General features: G+C 41.1%; 1 protein-coding gene across 1 annotated transcript in view; it reads right to left on the bottom strand.

Moving 5' to 3' along the window:
- Positions 1–4,876: 4,876 nt before the first annotated feature.
- The window catches only part of ALMS1 (ALMS1 centrosome and basal body associated protein), a 215,786-nt gene continuing 199,188 nt past the window's right edge, over positions 4,877–21,474 (bottom strand). Inside the window, exons 19-25 of the mRNA XM_072769843.1 lie at positions 14,918–15,038; positions 13,668–13,871; positions 12,943–13,172; positions 11,980–12,163; positions 11,019–11,082; positions 6,297–6,396; positions 4,877–5,241 (exon numbers count right to left, since the gene is read on the bottom strand). Of these exons, the coding sequence (XP_072625944.1) occupies positions 5,197–5,241; positions 6,297–6,396; positions 11,019–11,082; positions 11,980–12,163; positions 12,943–13,172; positions 13,668–13,871; positions 14,918–15,038 (948 nt within the window). The 3' untranslated portion in view covers positions 4,877–5,196. The remainder of the gene's footprint in view (positions 5,242–6,296; positions 6,397–11,018; positions 11,083–11,979; positions 12,164–12,942; positions 13,173–13,667; positions 13,872–14,917; positions 15,039–21,474) is intronic.

The raw sequence follows: 21,474 nt of genomic DNA, 5'->3' as shown, positions 1-21,474 counted from the left end.
CACAGGCCAGTGTGTTCTTTTGTCAAACTGCCTTGCTCATGCTTTTATTTAGTCCATCTTTCTATAGATTGTCTTTTTTTTTTTTTAAATGACTCATAGGAGCTCTTGATATATTTTGGATACAAATCCTTTGTTGGTTACATGTGCTACACTTCTGTGCCTTGTATTTTCACTGTCTTTTTTTTTTTTATTTTTTTTTATTTTCACTGTCTTAATGGTGTATTTGTTTGTTTATTTATTTATGGGGTGAGGAAGGGCAGAAGGAGAGGGAAAATCTTAAGCAGACTCCAGCCCAGAGTAGAGCCTGACATAGGGCTCAAGCTAAAAAGCCTGAGATGATAACCTGAGCTGAAATCAAGAGGTAGATGCTTGACTGAGCCACCCAGGTGCCCCTATGGTGTCTTCTAATAAACAGAATTTTTATATTTCATTAATTGAATTTATCAATCTTTTTCTTTATGGTTTGCACTTTGTTCCTTAAGACATTTTTCCTTAAGTTCTTAGAGATACTTTCCTATATTCTAACTTTTTTGTTTTGCTCTTCACATTTATTTATTTAAATATTTATTTATTTATTCCTGAGAGACACAGAGAGAGAGAGGCAGAGACACAGGCAGAGGGAGAAGCAGGCTCCATGCAGGGAGCCCGATGTGGGACTTGATCCCAGGACTCCAGGATCATGCCTTGGGCCAAAGGCAGGCACTAAACCGCTGAGCCACTCAGGGATCCCTCTGCCCTTCACATTTAAGTCTTTAGTTTTTTTCTCTCAAAATCACATATGTACCAATCTATTTTAAAGAGTCAGACGGAGTTCTATGGATTTGTGATGTGTAAGAGCAACCTTATACTTCCCTGTGCATACTCACTTCCATGTCTTCACAATTAAAAAAAAATTAATTCCAGGATAATTAACATACAGTGTTATATTAGTTTCAGGTGTACAATATAGTGATTCAACACTTGCATACATCACCTGGTGCTCATCCCAAGTGCCCTTCTTAATCCCCATCACCTATTTCCCTCATTCCCCTACCTACCTCCCTTCTGGTAACGGTCTGTTTGTTCTCTAGTTAGGAGACTGGTTCTTGGTTTGTCTCTTTTTTTGTTTCCTTGTTTTGTTTCTTAAATTCCACGTATGAGTGAAATCATATGGTATTTCTTTCTCTTATTCTGCTTAGCATTATATCCTTTAGATCTATCCATGTTGTTGCAAATGACAGAATTTCATTCTTTTTTTATGGCTAATATTCCACTGTGTGTGTATACCACCTCTCCTTTATCCATTGATTCATCAATGGACACTTGGGCTGCTTCCGTATCTTGGCTACTGTACATAATGCTGCAATAAACATAGGGGTGCATATATCTTTTCAAATTAGTGTTTTCATATTCTTTGGGCACATACCTAGTAGTGTAATTACTGGATCATATGGTAATTCTACTTTTAATTTTTTGAGGAACATCCATATTGTTTTGTAGAGTGGCTGCACCAGTTTCCATTCCCAACAGTGCCCAAGGGTTCCTTTTTCTCCACATTCTTGCCAACACTTGTTTCTTTTTTTTTTTTTTTAAAGATTTTATTTATTCATGAGAGACACAGAGAGAGGCAGAGACACAGGCAGAGGGAGAAGCAGGCCCCATGCAGGGAGCCCAATGTGGGACTCGATCCTGGGATTCCAGGATCACGCCCTGAGCAGAAGGCAGATGCTCAACCACTGAGCCACCTGGGTGTCCCCAACCATTTTTAATTGGATTATTTTTGGTTTTAGAATTGAATTGTATAAGTTCTTTATATATTTTGGATACTAGCCCCTTATGGGAAGTCATTTACTAATCTCTTCTCCGATCTTTTTGTTTTGTTGCTTGATTCATTGTGCAGCTTTTAATTTTGATATAGTCCCAAAAGTTTGCTTTTGTTTCCTTTCCCTCAGGAGATATATCTAGAAAAATGTTGCTATGGCTGATGTCAAAGAAATTATTGCCTGTGCTCTCTTCTAGGGTTTTTATGATTTTGGGTCTCACTCACTTCCATGTCTTTAATGGACTTGTGTGGCTTCTTTTCTATTGCTCAGTTTTAAACTTGTCTGTGGATTAGTTACTGGGAGTTGAGGCCATGTCTACACCATGCATATACACTCTTCCCACTTCCCTGCTTCCCAGTGAGGTTAGACCGCTAGTCAGGGAACATTAATATACTGTATTTGTTGTAAGCTAAATTACATAGTAAAACTATGATTACTTTTTTTTAAAGATTTTATTTATTTATTCACGAGAGACACGGATTGAGAGAGAGGCAGAGACACAGGCAGAGGGAGAAGCAGGCTCCATACAGGGAGCCCGATGTGGGACTCGATCCTGGGTCTCCAGGATCAGGCCTTGGGCTGAAGGTGGCGCTAAACCGCTGAGCCACCCGGGCTGCCCTACTTATTTATGTAGAAATTTGGTTTGTTTTCTTTCCCTTGGAATTATCTTGTTTAGATTTCTATATAGTTGACACTTTACTCAGTTCCAAATTCTCTCAGATTAGTTTAAATAGAGAACCATGATATTAATATGCTTCAGGCAACCTATCAATTAGATCTCCCTGAAGTCTTTCCTAGAGCCTCTAGCCTCCAATCTGGACTGGGGACCCTCTGTGTGCCATCTAACAAACTCTTATTGAGTCAAACACATGCTTCACACTGTGTTAGGCCTGGCAAAACAAAGGGATCAGGGAGGGGTGCCTGGCTGGCTGAATCAGCAGAGCATGCAACTCTTGATCTTGGGGTCATGAGTTTGAGCCCCATGTTTGGTGTAGAGGTTACTTTATTATTATTTCTAAAGATTTTATTTATTCACGAGAGACACACAGAGAGAGGGAGACGTAAGCAGGCTCCCTATAGGGAGCCCAATGTGGAACTCGATACCAGGACCCTGGGATCACGCTCTGAGCCGAAGGCAGATGCTCAACCACTGAGCCACCCAGGCATCTTTAGAGATTACTTTAAAAAAATAAAATCTTAGGGATTTTACTGGTGCCTGTCTTTTACATGAAGCTAAGTGGGCATTCTTGGTCCAGCCCCATCTGCCTCATGGCCAGTTGAGGTTCTTAGATTCTACTGTTAAGCTATCTTGTGTGGGGAGTAACAGGTGAGGCTGGGTGAACACTGAGATGAGAATGGGCCAGGGATCCTAGGAATATGTGAATCTGGCCATGCCCCCTTTGGAGACATGTGGGACCCCAAGCCCCATGCATGGCAATAGTAAGACTACCCAGAATAAAGGTGCCAGCATCAAAGCATCAAAGGAAGCAAGTCCAGGGACAGAGTGAGAAACACACCACACACACAGGGAGGGAGAGAAGGGTAATTTATCCCACCAAGGAGGGGGTTGGCTTGGGTTACTGAGTATTTTCTGGCCAGCTACAGCTCTTTGAAAGATGTAGGCAGAGCAGATAGGGCTAGGGCTATGGACCAAAATGAAAAGCCACACATATGTACCTTGTGACTGTTAATACCCTTAACCTGTAGCCCAGCCATATTTGGAAGATGACCCAGCCTTGGCGGTGGTAGTTAAGTTTTCTTACATCAGGGACTTCATCAAGGGGAGCTGCCAATGGGGGACTTGTCGAGATGCCAAGAATGCCCCCTAGAGGCCAATAATGTTGGTTTTTAACTTTTGATCCTATTCAGATCCACTCTGTACCACCTCCCCACCAGGATTCAGAAGTCTTTAGTGAGAAATTGGGAAAGTGCTATAAGTGAGGGGTCACTGCCAGTAAAAATAAAACTAACACAGTAGGTTAAAACATCCCATGCTCCCCAACAGGTAAAGATGAAGACCAGGGTAACAAATCAGCTTGGCCCAAGGCTCTAATGGGCCAGAACAATCATTTGGGACATGAAATGCATTGTGATTTACAGACAAAACACTCTGCCTTCTTCATACACTCCGTCACCCACACTGCATGTACTGATGGTCACTGGAAGCCTCCAGGTTTGCTGGAGGAGGGTAGTAACAAAAGGTGCCCTCAGAGAAGAAAAGTGGCTGGGAGGCTGGAGCCTAACCTCCAGGAAAAAGCAGGGCAAGTGGATTCTTAGGTTAGGTGTGAACTGGATCTAGGAAGAAGCAATTCAAGAATTCTTTCTTGGCTGTCGGCTTGAAACCCTAACATTTTTCCTACATCAAACTTCACACACTGAAGGTTCTTTTCTCTGAGCCTTCTTCATTGCTTCCTTCTGGTAGGAAGGGAGCTTTGGTGGCACCACCTGAGCTGTGCTTGGTGGCAGGGTCTGCTCTTTAACTTTGCCTCTGCGGAAGCCTTCTGGGGAGGCAGTTGGTCCCTTACTGCCCTGCTGGGGCTTCTCTCATTCTTTTAGAATGAGGCCAATTAGCACCTTCCCTCTCTAAACTCTGGGCTTTAGCTGTCATTCCAGGTTACAGAATTAATTAAATGCTTTATGTACATTATTACGTTTATTAACTCATGGTTTCCCAAAGTGGTTATCCAAGTTATAAATGTTGGTTCCATGTCTGATGATAAATGCTCTGAGGCTTCAATCTTGAAAAGGCTGGAAGGAAATTCACTAGAGGGTAGAGGCCTCTGGGAAGCTGGAATGAAGCTAAGAGGAGGCTCTTGACTCAAGGTGCCTGGTCCGCTGAGAGCATCTGCACATGCCCAACAGCTACTCTACCCAGACACCATCTCCAACAAAGCCCATGACAGCTATCATCACGTCCTGCCGTGTTTGTAAAGAAACGCTACATTTCATTCCCATAGCCCATATCCCTTGACTGATGCTTTTAGGTTGAGATTCCCCATACACCTCAGGAGAGACATTGCATAGCTCTCTGCATATTTCTAGATGGTAAAGAAATGATCCTTCGCTGCTTGCTGTACTATGAATCAATCAAAAGTTATTTATTTTCTAAAACTGTAAAAACACATACAAAAAGGGACTTATTTGTGGCCAGAGTTCAGAAATGATATCATTGTGACAAACATTCCTGTGGGCAGGGCCACTGTGGAGAAAGTACTGCTACCAAACCATTAATAATCTTAATCACCAATCGGTCTCAGACTCTTCAGGTTACTACTTCTAAATTACACATGGACAACGAGTTAAGTTTTATTAAACCAGACTCATAAAAGTAAGGATTGTGCTTCTTCAGGTTGATAAAATATAATTCCAAGATTCTGAGGAAAATAATCTTTTATCAGTTCCAGGGAACTTTTCTCCCCAAGAGTTGATTGGTCACTTTCTGTGGAAGAAAAGAAAGACAGGAAAAAATTAGATACTTTTGCCATCAGAAGCGGACAGCCGCTTCTCACCCCAGATATGTAGCTGAGACCAGTGGGGTTCTACCCAAATCTTATCTTCCCCAGCTATAGCAACTATGGTAATCATGCAAAAAATTCTTCTTGAGGTGTTTAGGAAAGGTGATCTATATAGTCAGTATGTATTATTTCTGTACAGTCCTTCTGTACAGATTTAATATCCGGATAGACTCATCCATCCATCAGTTCAAACATACAAGCACAATAAAAGGCCTGGCCTGTGACGCTGGCACACTGGACAGGCCATGTGGTGCCGGGGGACCCCTTCCTCGAAGGGCCCGGCCCGGCCCAGCCCAGCTCCGGGTGTGTTCCAGAAGCAGTTCTCCAATCCCACATCGGTCTGGTATAAACTCGTCTTTTGGATTCTGACTTTCAGAGTCCTCTGGCGGTGAAGTGAAGGGGTTGGGAAGGAAATGAAAACAGTGAAGGATATGGGCCTTCAGGCAAGGCAGCCTGCCTGGCTTTTCAAGGAATATTTTGATAGCAAGTCTCCTGGCCTCCGAGGGTCTGGGACTTGCAGCATTACTGATTCCACTGGGCCCATGGGCAGGAAATGGTGGCGGCTTTGAGGCTCTGACTCCCCAAGCTGCCAACTTTATACTATACTTAGACATTTTCCAGTTTATTTTACAACCTCTAGAGGTTATCTGACTAACCAATAAGGGGTATAAACTATCATTTGGGGGTAGAGAATGAAAACCCAACAATTCTGATAGATTAGGACTTTCTACCATAACTCCTAAGTATGGAATTTGGTTTCATTCCAAATATATACCTGGAAGGTGCCTTTTTTAGATTTACCTTTTAAGATTTTTAGATTTAGACAGGTGCCTTCCAAATTTTAGCAGTGGTACAACGCATCACAAGCTTAAGTTTACTCCCCAGATATGTAATGGTTAATTCAACAGGTCATATGTGTTTCTCTCAATTTCTCTTTCCCCTGATAAAGCTGATGGATCCTGCTCCAGGACTGACTGACCTTCTTGAATAGCTGAGCTCGCAGCCGGTATGACTTATATTCCAATCTCCTCTTTTCCTCTTCTCTCTTTCTCTGCACTTCTGGAAGCTGCTCATAAATTCTTAGGAACGGTGCCAAAAGGAAAACAAAAAGCAGTGAGATTACCTAACCACAGAGGGACATGATCTCTTCTCCCCCATCTCCCTGAGGTATGCTGCTCTCAGGGCATTGGGCCCTCAGAGACAGGCCCCAGAACCCTGGGGTTGGCCTGTTTCCTGTTACACTGTTGGAAACAAAGAACACTGGCCCGGGGTGCTCATGATCTGGGAGGGCAGACAGATGAACAAAAACATCAAGAAATCCAGCTTATAGTGGTTACTTCTGAGAAAGGTGTGGAATAAAGGAGTGGAGATAACAGCTTCTCACTCTATATGCAAAAATGTACAGTTTCAATATAAGAATACAGATGTGTTAATTAGTATATTTTTAAACACACAGAAAATAATAAGAAAAGCACAATCATGGCCCTAGGTACAAAATGCTACATAGATTTCCAAGAAATGAAAGGTGGGTCTTAAAGAGAGGAGCAGAGAGGGGATGAGAGGAGAAGGGAGTATTAGAAAGAGTCAAGGCCTCAGAGAGGTGTGCAGGGAAGCAGGTGGGAAGCAGAAGAGGTGAAGGTGAGGTGGGCTGTGTAGGGTCTTGCAGCCATGTGAAAACCCTGGCCTCTGTCCTATCAAAGGCTGGGTGCCACTGATTTTAAGTAGGGAGGAACATGATTAAACATGCATTTGATAAATATACTCTAATTGGAAATGATCTAAATTTCCAACCAAAGAAGAGTGAAACAGATTATGGAATATAATGGAATTATTACAAAGCATAAAAAAGATATTTCAAAGAATTTTTAATCATATGGGAAAATGTTCACAATATAATGTTGAGCAAAATAAAGCAGGCTACAAACCTATATATACACTATCATCAGCAATTTGAGAAAAAATAAGTGTGTGAATACAGGTCTCTGCAAAACCCCCACTCCTGCCAGAAACAGGACTAGGGTCAGTTCAGTTCAGATGGAAGGATGATCAGTGACATTTATTTTCTTCTTTCTATTTCTCTATATTTTCCAAAGTTTTCTATAATTTGAAGAGTATCATTTAAAATGATGTAGAGGCTCTGTGGGAACTAAATGAGAAATAAGAAAGAACAGAAGCAGGAAGAAGAGCATCCTCTGAAAGTGGAGGCCAGCCTGCATCAAGGCAGTGAGAGCAAGTTCCAGAGCAATCACACTGAGTGCCCAGAATGTGCTAGTTGGCTCTGTGTGTGTGTGTGGTGGGTGGGGTGGTGTGGGGTGGGGGGGATAACACGGCTAGAGGCGCCTGCTCCCCAGCTTCCAGCTGGATGTGTGGCAGGTCTGTTTCGGATATGGTGGAGGCAATCAGTAACTGACAACACTAGGGCAAAGGTCAGGAACAAGAGTAAAGAGGAACAGACTTTTTTTTTTAAGATTTTATTATTTATTCATGAGAGACACACACACAGAGAGAGAGAGAGAGAGAGAGAGAGAGAGAGAGACAGGCAGAGACACAGGCAGAGGGAGAAGCAGGCCCCATGCCAGGCGCCCGACGCGGGACTCGATCCTGGGACTCTAGGACCAGGCCCCGGGCCAAAGGCAGGCACTAAACCGCTGAGCCACCCAGGGGCCTCCAGGAATAGACATTCTTAAATGTCACTGTTGATGAAAACCACATGTGATATCACCTCACACCTGTTAGAATGGTCATTATTAAAGAAGCAAGAGATAACAGGTGTCTGCCAGGATGTGAAGAAAGGGAACCCTTGTGCACTGCTGGTGGGGAATGTGAATTGGTGCAGCCACTGCAGGAAACAGTGGAGGCTCCTTAAACAATTAAAAATAGAACCACCAGGATCCCTGGGTGGTGCAGCGGTTTGGCGCTTGCCTTTGGCCCAGGGCGCGATTCTGGAGACCCGGGATTGAATCCCACGTCGGGCTCCCAGTGCATGGAGCCTGCTTCTCCCTCTGCCTGTGTCTCTGCCTCTCTCTCTCTCTGTGACTATCATAAATAAATAAAAAAAATTAATAAAAATAGAACCACCATAAGCAACCTAAGGGTCCATCAACAGATGAATGGATAAAGCAGATGTATTATTATATTATTATTCAGTCATAAAAAAGAAGAAAATCTTTCCATTTGCAACGTGAATGGACCTTGAGGACGTTATGCTATGAAATAAGTCAGATGGAGAAAGGCAAAATTGTATGATCTCATTTACACATGGAATCTAAAAATATCAAACTTGGGGCTCATGAAATCTGGGTGGCTCAGTCTGTTAAGCGTCTGCCTTCAGCTTGGGTTGTGATCCCAGGACCCTGAGCATTGGGCTCCCTGCTCAGCGAGGAATCTGCTTCTCCCTCTCCCTCTGCAACCCCCTGCCCATGGTCTTTCTCTCTCTTAAATCTTTAAAGATTTAAATAAAATCTTAAACAAACAAACAAACAAACAAACAAACACAAAAAACCCACATCAAACTCCCTGAAATAGACACTAGAATTGGTGGTTGCCAGAGGCTGGGGCATTGGGGGATGAGGAGATGTTAGTCAAAGGGTACAAAATTCCAGTTGTAAGAGGAAAAAAGTTCTGGGGAATCTAAGGTCCAGCATGGTGACTCTAGTTAACAATACTGCATTATATACTTGAAAGCTGCTATTAGATAAAGGGCTAGTATCCAAGATCTATAAAGAACTTATTAAACTCAACAACAAAGAAACAAACAATCCAATCATGAAATGGGCAAAAGACATGAACAGAAATTTCACAGAGGACGACATAGACATGGCCAAAAAGCACATGAGAAAATGCTCTGCATCACTTGCCATCAGGGAAATACAAATCAAAACCACAAGGAGATACCACCTCACACCAGTGAGAATGGGAAAATTAACAAGACAGGAAACCACAAATGTTGGAGGGGATGTGGAGAAAGGGGAACCCTCTTGCACTGTTGGTGGGAATGTGAACTGGTACAACCACTCTGGAAAACTTTGAGGAGGTTCCTCAAAGAGTTAAAAATAGATCTGCCCAACGACCCAGCAATTGCACTGCTGGGGATTTACCCCAAAGATACAGATGCAGTGAAATGCCGGGACACCTGCACCCCGATGTTTCTAGCAGCAATGTCCACAATAGCCAAACTGTGGAAGGAGCGTCGGTGTCCATCGAAAGATGAATGGATAAAGAAGATGTGGTCCATGTATACGATGGAATATTACTCAGCCATTAGAAACGACAAATACCCACCCACTATTTGCTTCGACGTGGATGGAACTGGAGGGTATTATGCTGAGTGAAGTAAGTCAATTGGAGGACAAACATTATCTGGTCTCATTCATTTGGGGAATATAAAAAATAGTGAAAGGGAATAAAGGGGAAAGGAGAGAAAATGAAAATATCAGTGAGGGTGACAAAACATGAGAGACACAACTCTGGGAAAGGGGTAGTGGAAAGGGAAGTGGGTGGGGGGTTGGGGTAACTGGGTGATGGGCAATGAGGGGGGCAGTTGATGGGATGAGCACTGGGTGTTATGCTATATGTTGGCAAATTGAACTCCAATAAAAAAATAAAAATAAAAAAAAGAAAGCTGCTATGGGAGTAGATCTTTAATGTTCTCACCATAACAGTAAGAATGCTACTACCATCAACAAAATGGTAATTATGTGAGTTAAAGGATGTGTTAACTAGTGTGGTAAACATACTGCAATATATACATGAATCAAGTCATCACATCACGTATCTTAGACTTACACAATGTTATACGTCAAATCCATGGCTTTCTCATAATCGATATATGCATATCGCTAATTAATTAACTGCTAAAGCATGCAATGGCACAAAATTCAGTAAGTATAAAAAGGCAAAAAATTAGTCTTTGTCCTACCTCTGTAGGTTAGTCACTCAGTCCTTTTTCCAAAAGGCAACCACTATTACCGGTTTTTTTGGATATCCTTCCAGAGATATTCAATGCATATAAATGTATATGCATCTATTTAGGCACAAATACTTTATAAATACTGCATGTGGTAGCAGTGTACACATGCTTCTGAAACTTGACTTTTTTTAAAGTCTAATTTAATATGCCTTAGTATTCTATTATTTCACTCTATTACATAAATTCCTAGAAATGGGATTGCGTGGATAAAGGGTAATACCCCAAATAAACATCTTATTTCAAAATATTCATATCTTATATTTTAGATATCTTTATTTATATTTAGGTTTCTAACAAAAACAAGCTTGACAAAAGCATACAAATTAGTGGGGATTCTTTGCATCTTTTACATCTGACTCATCTATATTGCAATCCGCTATTTTTCTTTCCTTTTTTAGTATTATGAGAAACTTCTTTCACAACTAATTTTCTCTTAATGTTTTAACTTGAGCATAATGTCTTTATTCTGGAGGCAAGCCAGAGCTGCTGCTTTTTTTTTTTTTTAAAGCTTTTATTTATTTATTCATGAAAGACACAGAGCAAGTCAGAGATAGAAGTGGGCTCCATGCAAGGGGCCCAATGTGGGACTTGATCCTGGGACTCCAGGATCACATCCTGAGCTGAATGAAGGTGTCAACCACTGAGCCACCCAGGGCGTTCCAAGCCAGAGCTTCTGATCACTTGGTGGCTTTATTTATACTTTTATAATTACTCTTATTTTTTTGGCCTTACCGTTTAGACCTCTGAATCATTTCCTTCTTCCCAATAGGCCTGCTCTTTCGGGCATCCAGGAAACCTAAGCATGAGAAGAAGGGATTTTCAGTGGATAGTGGGTTAATAGGGAAGGGTGTTGAGCTGTGAGAAGGCGCTGCTAGAACTTGATGCCTCTACCTTGAGCAGCCAGTACTGGGCAGTGAGCAATGACCAAGGTCAAGGCCAAGGTTAGACTGTGGGGACTGCTGACAGCAGGCTCTTGAAGACACAACATGCTGTGGCACAGACTAAACAGTGTGAACAGAAACACTGGCTGGTTTGCAGGTAGGGCTGTGATGAAAGCACTAGATAGCATTTCACAATTTTCACAGCGTTCACATATTATTTTATGGCGATCTTACACCTAGCAGAATGTTAGGAGTACAGTCTGGAGGGTTTAAATCCCAGCTTATCAGATGAATAATCTTGGGTAAGGGACTTAAACTCTTGTTGTCTCTGTTTTCTTATCTGTAAAATAGGGGTATTAAAAGCATCTACTCCAGAGAGGTGTTACAAGCATTACACAAGAACAATGCCTGGGCAAAACACATAAGGGTTACTATTATTATTATTATTATTATTATTATTATTATTAATTATTATTATTATTATCACCACCCTATGAGATAGGCAATCCTGGAATCAGCCCCATCTTTGAAGAAAAAAACATACTTTTGGAACTAATTTGCTCACAAACACATGGCTAGTTTATAAAAGCATCATTCTTACTGCACACTCTGATCTCTAAGACGCAAGGGCAAGAGGACTTGGCCTTATATGCATCACGAAAGTGCTGAGAGCTACACAGGGTAGGTTCTGCTACGTGAGGAAAGTGGGATCTCAGCAAGCAAACAGTCCCTTTCTGTCTCTGTCACTGGCCGGGCACTGAGCAGTGCTCCCTGGTGTGAAGCCAGTAAGAAAGCGAAGAGCCGGAGGGTACCTTTCTTCGGGAGCAGGTGTGTGGGGTCCCGGTAGCCCTGCCATTCTCTTGAAACATTGAACAGTGCCTCTCGCTCACTTTCCAACATGTTCTGCAGCTTCCTCTCCTGGACTATCAGCTTCAGACGCTTTATCCGCTCCCCAGAGCGGGAGATGAAGTCAGGTCTGTGAAGGTGAAGGGATTCCTGAAGAGAGAAAAGGCCCCCAGCCTCATGTTAATGATGCAGCTTATTTTCCAAGGGCCTAGAAAACAGTGCCTGACCAAAAGTGGTTTGAGGAGCCTGTTTCTTTTTTTTTTTTTTTCTTTTTTTTTTTTTTTTTTTCGAGGAGCCTGTTTCTAAAGTGCAGAAAATTTCTGGAGTTGAAGAATAATCTAACAACTCTCTGTAGGGGAGGGCTCCAGTAGGAAAGCCAGAGGAACCAAAGGATGCCTTTGGAATAAGCTAAGAACTAAGACTGTGGCAATTACAATTCTTCCAAATGTTGATGGGCTAGAGCGCAGTCCATGTGCTATTTTAAATTTCCCTTCAAACAAATACATTATTAAATGACATTTCTTTCAGCTGCCAAGGTACATATAAAGAAGGGATTTTGTGCCTTTTAAATCCTGTGCTAAGCAGAAATAGGAATTATTTAAATGAAGGAACACACATAGACTGACACAAATATCAAACCTCCAGAGCGCTCTTCATGCAGATATCTACAAACCCAGCATCACCAAACCCAACATTCTCCCTCCTCTTGCCTTGTCCCCAGGTACTGAGGGCAAAAACAATTTACAATGGTTAACAGGCAAGTGACCTTTGATTAATGATGACAATGGGAAGAGATGAACTGTGGAAGTGCAAGAAATGAGTGTTATGTGACTGTTCTTCAGAAGGCCAAGTCACAAATTTAACATCTCTGCATCTCCCTTTCTGATCCCCTTAAACATATGGCTAGAAATAACTCAATGTCACTGCACCTGTAGGGTTGCTCTCACAAATGGCCTCAGTCGCTCTCTGTCTGGGCCTGCTAGTGGCCTGTGGCCATCCACGTGCTGTCCCTGCCAGTTCTGTTCCCGTAGAGGTTCCCTCCATGGTTTGGTGTTGGTTATTGGTGCAAACCAGCAGATACCAGGGCCATGAAGCTTGGGTAGGTTTTCCTTCTTAGGTTCAGACTTCACGTTTTCCACAGGAACAAACCATGATACTCCTATGGGAATTATTTTTAAGAAAGAAAAAAGATTTTTCATTCTTCTCATCAAAGACATGTGTGTAATACAGGCTCTTGAGGGGATGCAGCTATCAGAGGCCAGCATGAGGTCCTGGAGTTTGCTTAACTGCAAGTATGACTGTAATTGGAGTGCTAGATACTTTGAAAATTTGCCAAGGTGGTGCTGGAGGAGATGGGGTCAAGAGAGAGTCACTTAGAAATAAAGAATTTTAGCATTGAGAGAGACTTGAAATTCACTAGTTCTTTGCTACAAAACTGGAATTAGAAACTGACCTTCAGGGATGCCTGGGTGGCTCAGCGGTTGAGCATTTGCCTTTGACTCAGGGCATGATCCTGGAATTGAGTCCCACATTGGACTCCCTGAACAGAGCCTGGTTCTCCCTCTGCCTCTGTCTGCCCGTTTCTCTCTGTGTCTTTCATGAATAAATAAAAATCTTAAAAAAAAAAAAAAAAAAAAGGAAGAAAGAAACTGACCTTCACAGCAACTGTGTTTGTTCTTCCTTAACTTTTTGTCCCCAAGATAATTGGTGAGAAGTCTTTTCTCTTCTATTTTTTCTTCTGACCAAGAAGTCATGTCACTGTCCTCTTCTATCCTAGCCTCGCTAGAACTTGGAGTTGGGAAAGTCATCCCAACATCACGAGTGTGTTTTTTGACACCGTTCACGATCTCCAAGTTACCTGAGGAGAAAGATCCACAGATATCCTGGGAGCAGCCTTGAGATTTAGAGGGCATGTGTATTCGATTTAGTAGATGGAAACTTTCTAAGCCTTCAAAAATGCAGGCTCCTACCTCCTCTGGATGGTGTGGAGAGATGTGAGGGAGAGAGATAGAGGGAAGGGGAGGGGGACCAACGGGGAGAAGGGGGAAGAAGACAGAAAAAGGTTTTTATTTCTAAGTCAGGTTAGATATTAGAGGGGAAAAAACAACTAACATGGATTCAGTGGGTAGAGGATTTCAGTTCTGATTACAGGTGAGATATTTAATGCTTATAGTCCTACTGACAGGCATCCAGGTAAGGACGAGGTTGACATATAAAGACAAGACTTAGGGGGAAAAATCAAGGGAGAAGGTTATTTTTGTTATATAAAATCAAAGGATATAGAAAAACATAAGGGAAAAGCCTCTTTCCCACTTCTGTTCTCCATTCACTCAGTTTGTAACCCCATAGTTTCAGAGAAATTTTTGCACACATTTAAGCGTACTTTATTTTTAAAGTACTTTGCTTTTTCTTTTTAGTTATCAATGTTGGAGATCTTGTCATATTAGCAGAGAGTGCTTCCTCACCCTATGTTTCATTATATGGATGCACGATAATTTATCTAAGCATTTGGCTATTGATGGATATCTAAGTTGAATTAAATTCTCTGCTCTAATAAATACTTCAATGGTTAATTCTGTACACTTGTCATTTTGCACATATGCACAATATATCTATGGGTTAAGTTTCAAAAGTAAAAGTGCCAGGTCAAAGTTATCTTGATAGAAACTGCCAAATTGCCTGTCATAGGGGTTGTGTTCCCAACCTGAATGTACGAGTATCTACTTCTTTACACTTGTGCCCTCAAACTTACTATGAAATAGATTTTTGCCAGTCTGATAGGTGAAAAATGGCATTTGAGTATAGTTTTAATCTTCATTTTATTGTATGTGAGACTGAGTATCTTAACCTATGTTTAAAATCTATTTGTATTTCAATGGAAATGGTTAAATTCAGGTAATTTACCTGCTTGTACGGCTTTGTTTAACATTTGTACATTTTGCATGTTGCAAAGGGTAGAGCTTGAGCTCCAGAAACTACTGGTAGAAGATGAAACAGAGTCAGAAGAAATCACATGGTCTGCCACCTGTAAAAACAAGAGACCCTGTTATTACCTTAAATCACTGGCATAGTCAACCACAGCATAGGAAAACATACAAGCCACCAAGAGCCCCTTCTAATTCAATTCCAGTTGTTGATATCAAGTTGCCAGAAAGCTTCTGACAATGGGAACATGCTATTGCACAATTTGTAATGGGGAAGTGAATGCTGCTGTGGTTGGATACGGGCCTGAGCTGCTGTAAAAAGGTAAGGCATCAAGACTGGGTATGTTCACAGGACTTGAAAAAAATCTGAAGATCCTACTCAAAGATTAGCCTGGTGTGTCTTCAGAATGAAATGCTAAAGTTGTTTTTTTTTTTTTTTTTTTTTAATTTTTTTTTTTTTAAATTTATTTATGATAGTCACAGAGAGAGAGAGAGGCAGAGACATAGGCAGAGGGAGAAGCAGGCTCCATGCACCGGGAGCCTGATGTGGGATTCGATCCCGGATCTCCAGGATCACGCCCTGGGCCAACGGCAGGCGCCAAACCGCTGCGCCACCCAGGGATCCCTAAAGTTGTTTTTTTTTTTTTAATTCTAAAATTTTGATGAGAGATAAAGAGGGCTAGGAATGACTAAAGAGGATGCTGGCTGCAGAGGGCGCCCTTCAGTAAGATCAGACTCAGATACTTCTACATGGGTAAAAATACAAAGAGCTGCAAGGCCCCATGAGAAGTCCCAAATGACTGGAGTATTTCAAAAATTATTAAAGAACCCAAGACGCCTTTATAATTATGTTCAGAGCAAAGAGGGGCAACTTCATGGGTTGAAGATGGTGGAATATTAGTGAATGACAAAAAGATAATCAAAATGTAGTAGAAAACAGTCTCTTAAACTTATCACAACAATCTGCTGAGGGATGGGTCCTAACCTAGAACAGTGAGTTAGAGTCTCTAGGGGAGGGGTCTGAGTACTTATATTTTTCATAAATGCCAGGTACTTATCTACTTAAGCAAGTTTGGTAAAAGTGAATTCACGGCTAAGTCAGGAAAGGAAGCAGAATGATTGCTCCCTGAACTAGATAAACTATATTCCAGGTCTCTCAGGAAACTGCAACAGTTTCTTTGAAAAATTTGAAACAGAGGAGCGATTTTAGATGTCTGGGGACAAGAAATGTTTTAATTTTCAAAAAGATAAGCATTGCAAACTGGTAGGTTTAACAATAATGACATAAAATTCTAGAATGGATCATCAATCTAATAATTTGCAAGCATTTGGAGGTCAAAGAAAAGATAAGCACATTTCAGCTACTGCTCAGGAAGGTAGGCAGAACGATCACTGCCAGGTTAGCCTGTTTTTGTTTTTGTTTTTCTAGTAGATATCGTCACTAACTGGTTAAGCCAAAAGAATGTGTAGTTGAGTGCAACTAGATTTGAATAAAATGACAAAACTTCTTGTGATATCTCTGAGGGGAAGATGAGTTACATGGGTTAAATGATAAAATAAACTGGTAGAACCATAATGGGTTGAACCACTCTTACCCAAATATTATCAACATAGAGAGAGAGGCCTTTAGTGTACATTTGACTGCAACTATTTACTAAGTGCCTGTCGTGTCCAGTTACTGGGTTTGCTCTATTCCTTCTTAAAATTTTATATATCAGTGTCTTGGAGGTATGAGAAGCAGGTTTCTCATATGATGCATATCTGGGAGGGCCTAAGTCATTTAGGATCTTTGTCAAGATCCAAAATAATAAACAGGAATGATGCCAAATCAAACACGGGATAATTGTAAAGCCCCACACACTAGGCAGGAGGAACAGCAACTCTGACACAGTAGAAACAGCTTTGTGTTTGGAGTCTCAAGATCTACGCCAGTCTCAGATCTTCCCTTTACTAGCTGACTCTACTTGAGCAAGCACTGCATTCTCTGTAGCAGGTTTCTCAGCTCAAAAAGGGAGCACCTTCATTTCTGAAAGTACAGAATTGTTAGAAAGAACCAGTGATTTAGATTATAAACTGTAAAAAACTAACATAAAACTCTGAGCCTACTGTGATGTTAAAAAAAAACCAAGATGTATGAGTATAAGGAAGAGTGGTGTGAAAGATAAGCCTGACAGGCAATATACTATCCCTTCTTTGCAGCTGTAAGAGAAGAAAGGACATTAGGTACTGAAAGGACTTTCAGGAGAGATTGTTAAGTATAAAAAGCAGAGCTGCCAGGTTTGTGAGCTGCCAGGTTTGCCAGGTAGAAAACATATGCAGCTATTTGCTTTTTTATGGATAAAACACCTGTGAAAAGAATAGAACCCAGATTGGAAAGAACTTTTTTTTTTTTTTTTTTTTAGAAGTACAACTTTTAATTTGTAAATGACATGATCCTGTCCATAGAAAATACTAAGGAATTCATAAAGAAGTATTAGAACTAGTAAATTTAGCCAGATTGGGGATATAAAATTAAATAGATAAAACATTAATTGGATTTTTAAAAAAGATTTTATTTATTATTTCAGAGCAAGCCTGAGTGCTCCCACAGAGGGAGAAACAGAATCCTTGCTGAGCATGGAGCCTGACTAGGGGCAAAATCTCAGGATTCTGAGATCACAATCCAAGCCAAAAATCAAGAATAAGATGCTTAACTGACTGAGCCACCCACAATCAATTGTATATCTGTATATTAGCAATAAACAATCAGAAAATAAAATTAAGGAAACAATTCCATTCACAATAGCATCAAAAAAATTGAAATATTTAGGAATAAATTTAACAACAGAAGTGCAAGGCTTGCACAGTGAAAACTATAAAACATTGGTGGGAGAAATTAAAGATCTAAATAAATGTGAGACAATCCACATATGCAATTTTTTAAAAAAAGATTTTATTTATTCATGAGACAGAGAGAGAGAGAGAGAGAGAGGCAGAGACACAGGCAGAGGAAGAAGTAGGCTCCATGCAGGAACTCGATCCTGGGACTCCAGGAACAGGCCCTGGGCTGAAGAGAGAGAGGCAGAGACACAGGCAGAGGAAGAAGCAGGCTCCATGCAGGGACTTGATCCTGGGACTCCAGGAACAGGCCCTGGGCTGAAGGTGGCGCTAAACCGCTGAGCCATCTGGGCTGCCCTCCACATACGTAATTTAAAAATGGGCTCAGTCCCTGGGTGGCTCAGTCGGTTAAGTGTCTGACTCTTGACTTTGGCTCAAGTCATGATCTCAAGGTGGTGAGCCTACTTGAGAATTTCTCCCTCTGCCCCTACACTCTGCTCTCTAAAAAAAAAAAAGATGAATTCTCTGGTATATAAATTATACTTCAATATAACTTAAAAAAGATCTCTGTGAAGATATGCAAGAACTAAGAATGAGTAACACTGAGCAGCTCTGGAAAGGAGAGCTAGGTACCTAGGACTAGGACTGGGAAGGAGACAATAAAATATTCTTTTATATGTTGAAAATTTTGTACCATGTGATTGTATTCCAGTTTATTTTTATTTTTTTATTTAAAATTTTTAAAAAATATTTTATTTATTTACTCATGAGAATACACAGAGAGGAGAGAGAGAGAGAGAGGCAGAGACATAGGCAGAGGGAGAAGCAGGCTTCATGCAGGGAGTCTGATGTGGGACTTGATCCAGGGTCTCCAGGATCACACCCTGGGCTGCAGGCGGCGCTAAACCGCTGAGCCACCGGGGCTGCCCTGTATTCCAGTTTAAGAAGTGAAAATAAAACAAAAGCCTACAGAAAAGAGTGCAGCTATAGAGGTTTCATGGCTTTGGTGAGCTCAACAGAAGTAAAGCATATATAAGGCTTAAGAAATGTCCTACCCACAGAAAGGAAGGTGATAAATCTGCTCTGTCAACATGCTCTCACCATCTGAAGCACAACATGCTTAGTTCAAGGAGACATGTTTAAAAATAGGATATCAGCAAACAATAGAACCAGGGAAGCTGCCAATTTATAGGAAAGGGGAGTGGAAAGCATGTCCTGTGAAAAATGGTTCACAGTGAAGACCTGAGAGGAAATACTTCCGGGAAGGAAATGGGAACCCAAGAGGAAGATTAGCCTTATTTCTTGTGCCTTTTTTAAAAAAATTTTATTTATTTATTCATGACACACACACACACACACACACACACACACAGAGAGAAAGAGAGAGAGAGAGAGAGAGACAGGCAGAGACACAGGCAGAGGGAGAAGCAGGCTCCATGCAGGGAGCCCGACGTGGGACTCGATCCCAGGTCTCCAGGATCACACCCTGGGCTGCAGGCGGCGCTAAACCCTGAGCCCACCTGGGCTGCCCTTCTTGTGCCTTTTGAAAGCAAGGCTGGGAACAGAGCGAGGGAGTACAATAATCGGAGATTTTGGATCTCCAGAAATTAAGACCTTTGATAATGGAGCCTTAGACACATAAACAAGCTGCCTATGCATAATGAGGGAGGGTGGAGCTCTCTGCAAGCAGAGGCTAGGGTGCCTCATGGCACAGATGCAGCAGAAATGACAGTCCCTTCCAAGCCCAACTCTCGTGAACATAGAGGATACAACCAGTCACGCTATGCACCACTGATTTGATTCAATGAGGAGCTTGGTGTGTGTGTGTTTCTAGTTCAAATCTCTTTCAGATTAATTCCTGCCTATAAAAAGTCAAACATTTAAAAAATAGAACAAGTCTAAAAATAAGTTCTCTCTCAATAAAATATATTTAGTTAGAACTCTAGGATGGTGAAAATCCAAAGGACAAGTGTTTTCAAGGATGTGGAGAAGTTGGAACCCTCACATACTGCTGGTGGGAATGCAAAATTGTGATATTTTGGATAAGAACAGGGCAGATCCTCAAATGGTTAAATGTAGACTGCTTATGCCCCAGCATATATCTGCTCCCAGGCATATGCCCAAAAGAAATGAGGACATACATCCACACAAAAACTTTGTAAAGGAGTATTCACAGCAGCCTTGTTAATAACAGCCAAGGAGAAGAGATCCAAATATCCATTTACTGGTGAGTGAATAAATAAAATATGTAATGGAATATTCATACAATGGAATATTATTTGGCAATAAAAAAGAATGAATACACTGCTACAATATAGAACTTTGAAAAACATTAAGTGAAAGAAGTCAGTCACAAAAGGTTACATATGGTATGATTCCATGTATATGAAATGTCCAGGATAAGCAAATCTACAGAAACAGAAAGTAGATTAGTTACTTAGTTACCACAGCCAGGGGCTGGGGCAGCTGTGAGAGGTTGGGAAAAATGCAGAGGGACTTTGCTAATGTGTACTGGGTGTTTTTAGAGGGCGTTGAAAATGTTTTAAAATTAGATTGTGGCGATGGATGCACAACTCTGTGAATACTAAAACCCACCAAACTGTACATTTTAAGTAGGTGAATTTTATGGTATGTGAAAAACCTCAAAAAAGCTGTAAAAATGTATTTATTTTCCAAACTGAAATAATGTAGATTATGAAGACTTATTTGGAGAAAAAAGCTTATGTTCTCTGGTCCTACATCTGCTGTTTCTAAATCAGATATAAGAACAATGAAATTGAACACCAATAAAAAAAAAAAAAAAAAAAAAAGATATAAGAACAATGGAAGGGGACCAACAGTGTCATTTTCATTTAATAAAGCATGAACAATCCCAACAAAAATGTGGACACTGCATGTTCTTGGTACAACGTAGCACTACACACACTATGGCTGGGGCCAGCACAAACTGTCAGAATCATGCAATCATGCAATGTTAACTTCTACAGAGTCACAACAATAATCACAATGTGCAGGTCTCACTGTGTCTGACAATCTGTGCTGATGACCCACCAAGGGACAGGACATCTGTTTTGCTGAATTCATTAAGGATGCCGTTGGTAAACCAAGTCTCAGCTATCTCCTCAGATGATCTCATCATCCCTTAGGGCCTGGGTGTCAATCAGCTTACTCAGTCCTCTGCAATGAGGCTTACACAAAAGATTTAAGTGACTTCAGAGCAACTGACATTATCAGCCACCATGGTTTCAAACTTTCTGTGGCAGAGTCTTGGAGGAAGACACATGCTAGCTGGCTGGCTGGCCACTTCTGTTTTAATTTCTATTATTATGATAGCAAACTCACCTTTGGATACCTTATTCCACAACAGGAAAAGAAAATAATTCCTACTATCTCAGAGATATATCAGGCTTTTTAAGTATTTTTAATTTAATTAAAATCTAGGTGAGACTCAATTCCCACATTTATTGATCAAAGATACCTTCAGATAGGCTCCATCCTCCCAAAAGCTTTTCAATTAAAAAATTATTTTTGGGTAGAAATTGAGCTTAGAAAAATATATCCAATGTAGGAGAAAGGCCATGTTTTCTTACATGACCTCATATAGCTATTCTTCATGTAGGAAATTTGTTATTGCTGACATTTTGCCAGTCAGATGCCTGCTTGGAGACGCTTTTCTTTCAGAGGAATGGGTTCATGCTAGTTCATTTATAACCACTGAAG

This window comes from Canis lupus, chromosome 12, assembly GCF_048164855.1.
Source record: "Canis lupus baileyi chromosome 12, mCanLup2.hap1, whole genome shotgun sequence".
Taxonomy (NCBI): Eukaryota; Metazoa; Chordata; class Mammalia; order Carnivora; family Canidae; genus Canis; species Canis lupus.
The sequence above is the reverse complement of the archived record's forward strand: the minus strand, read 5'-3'. Positions and strand labels throughout refer to the sequence as shown.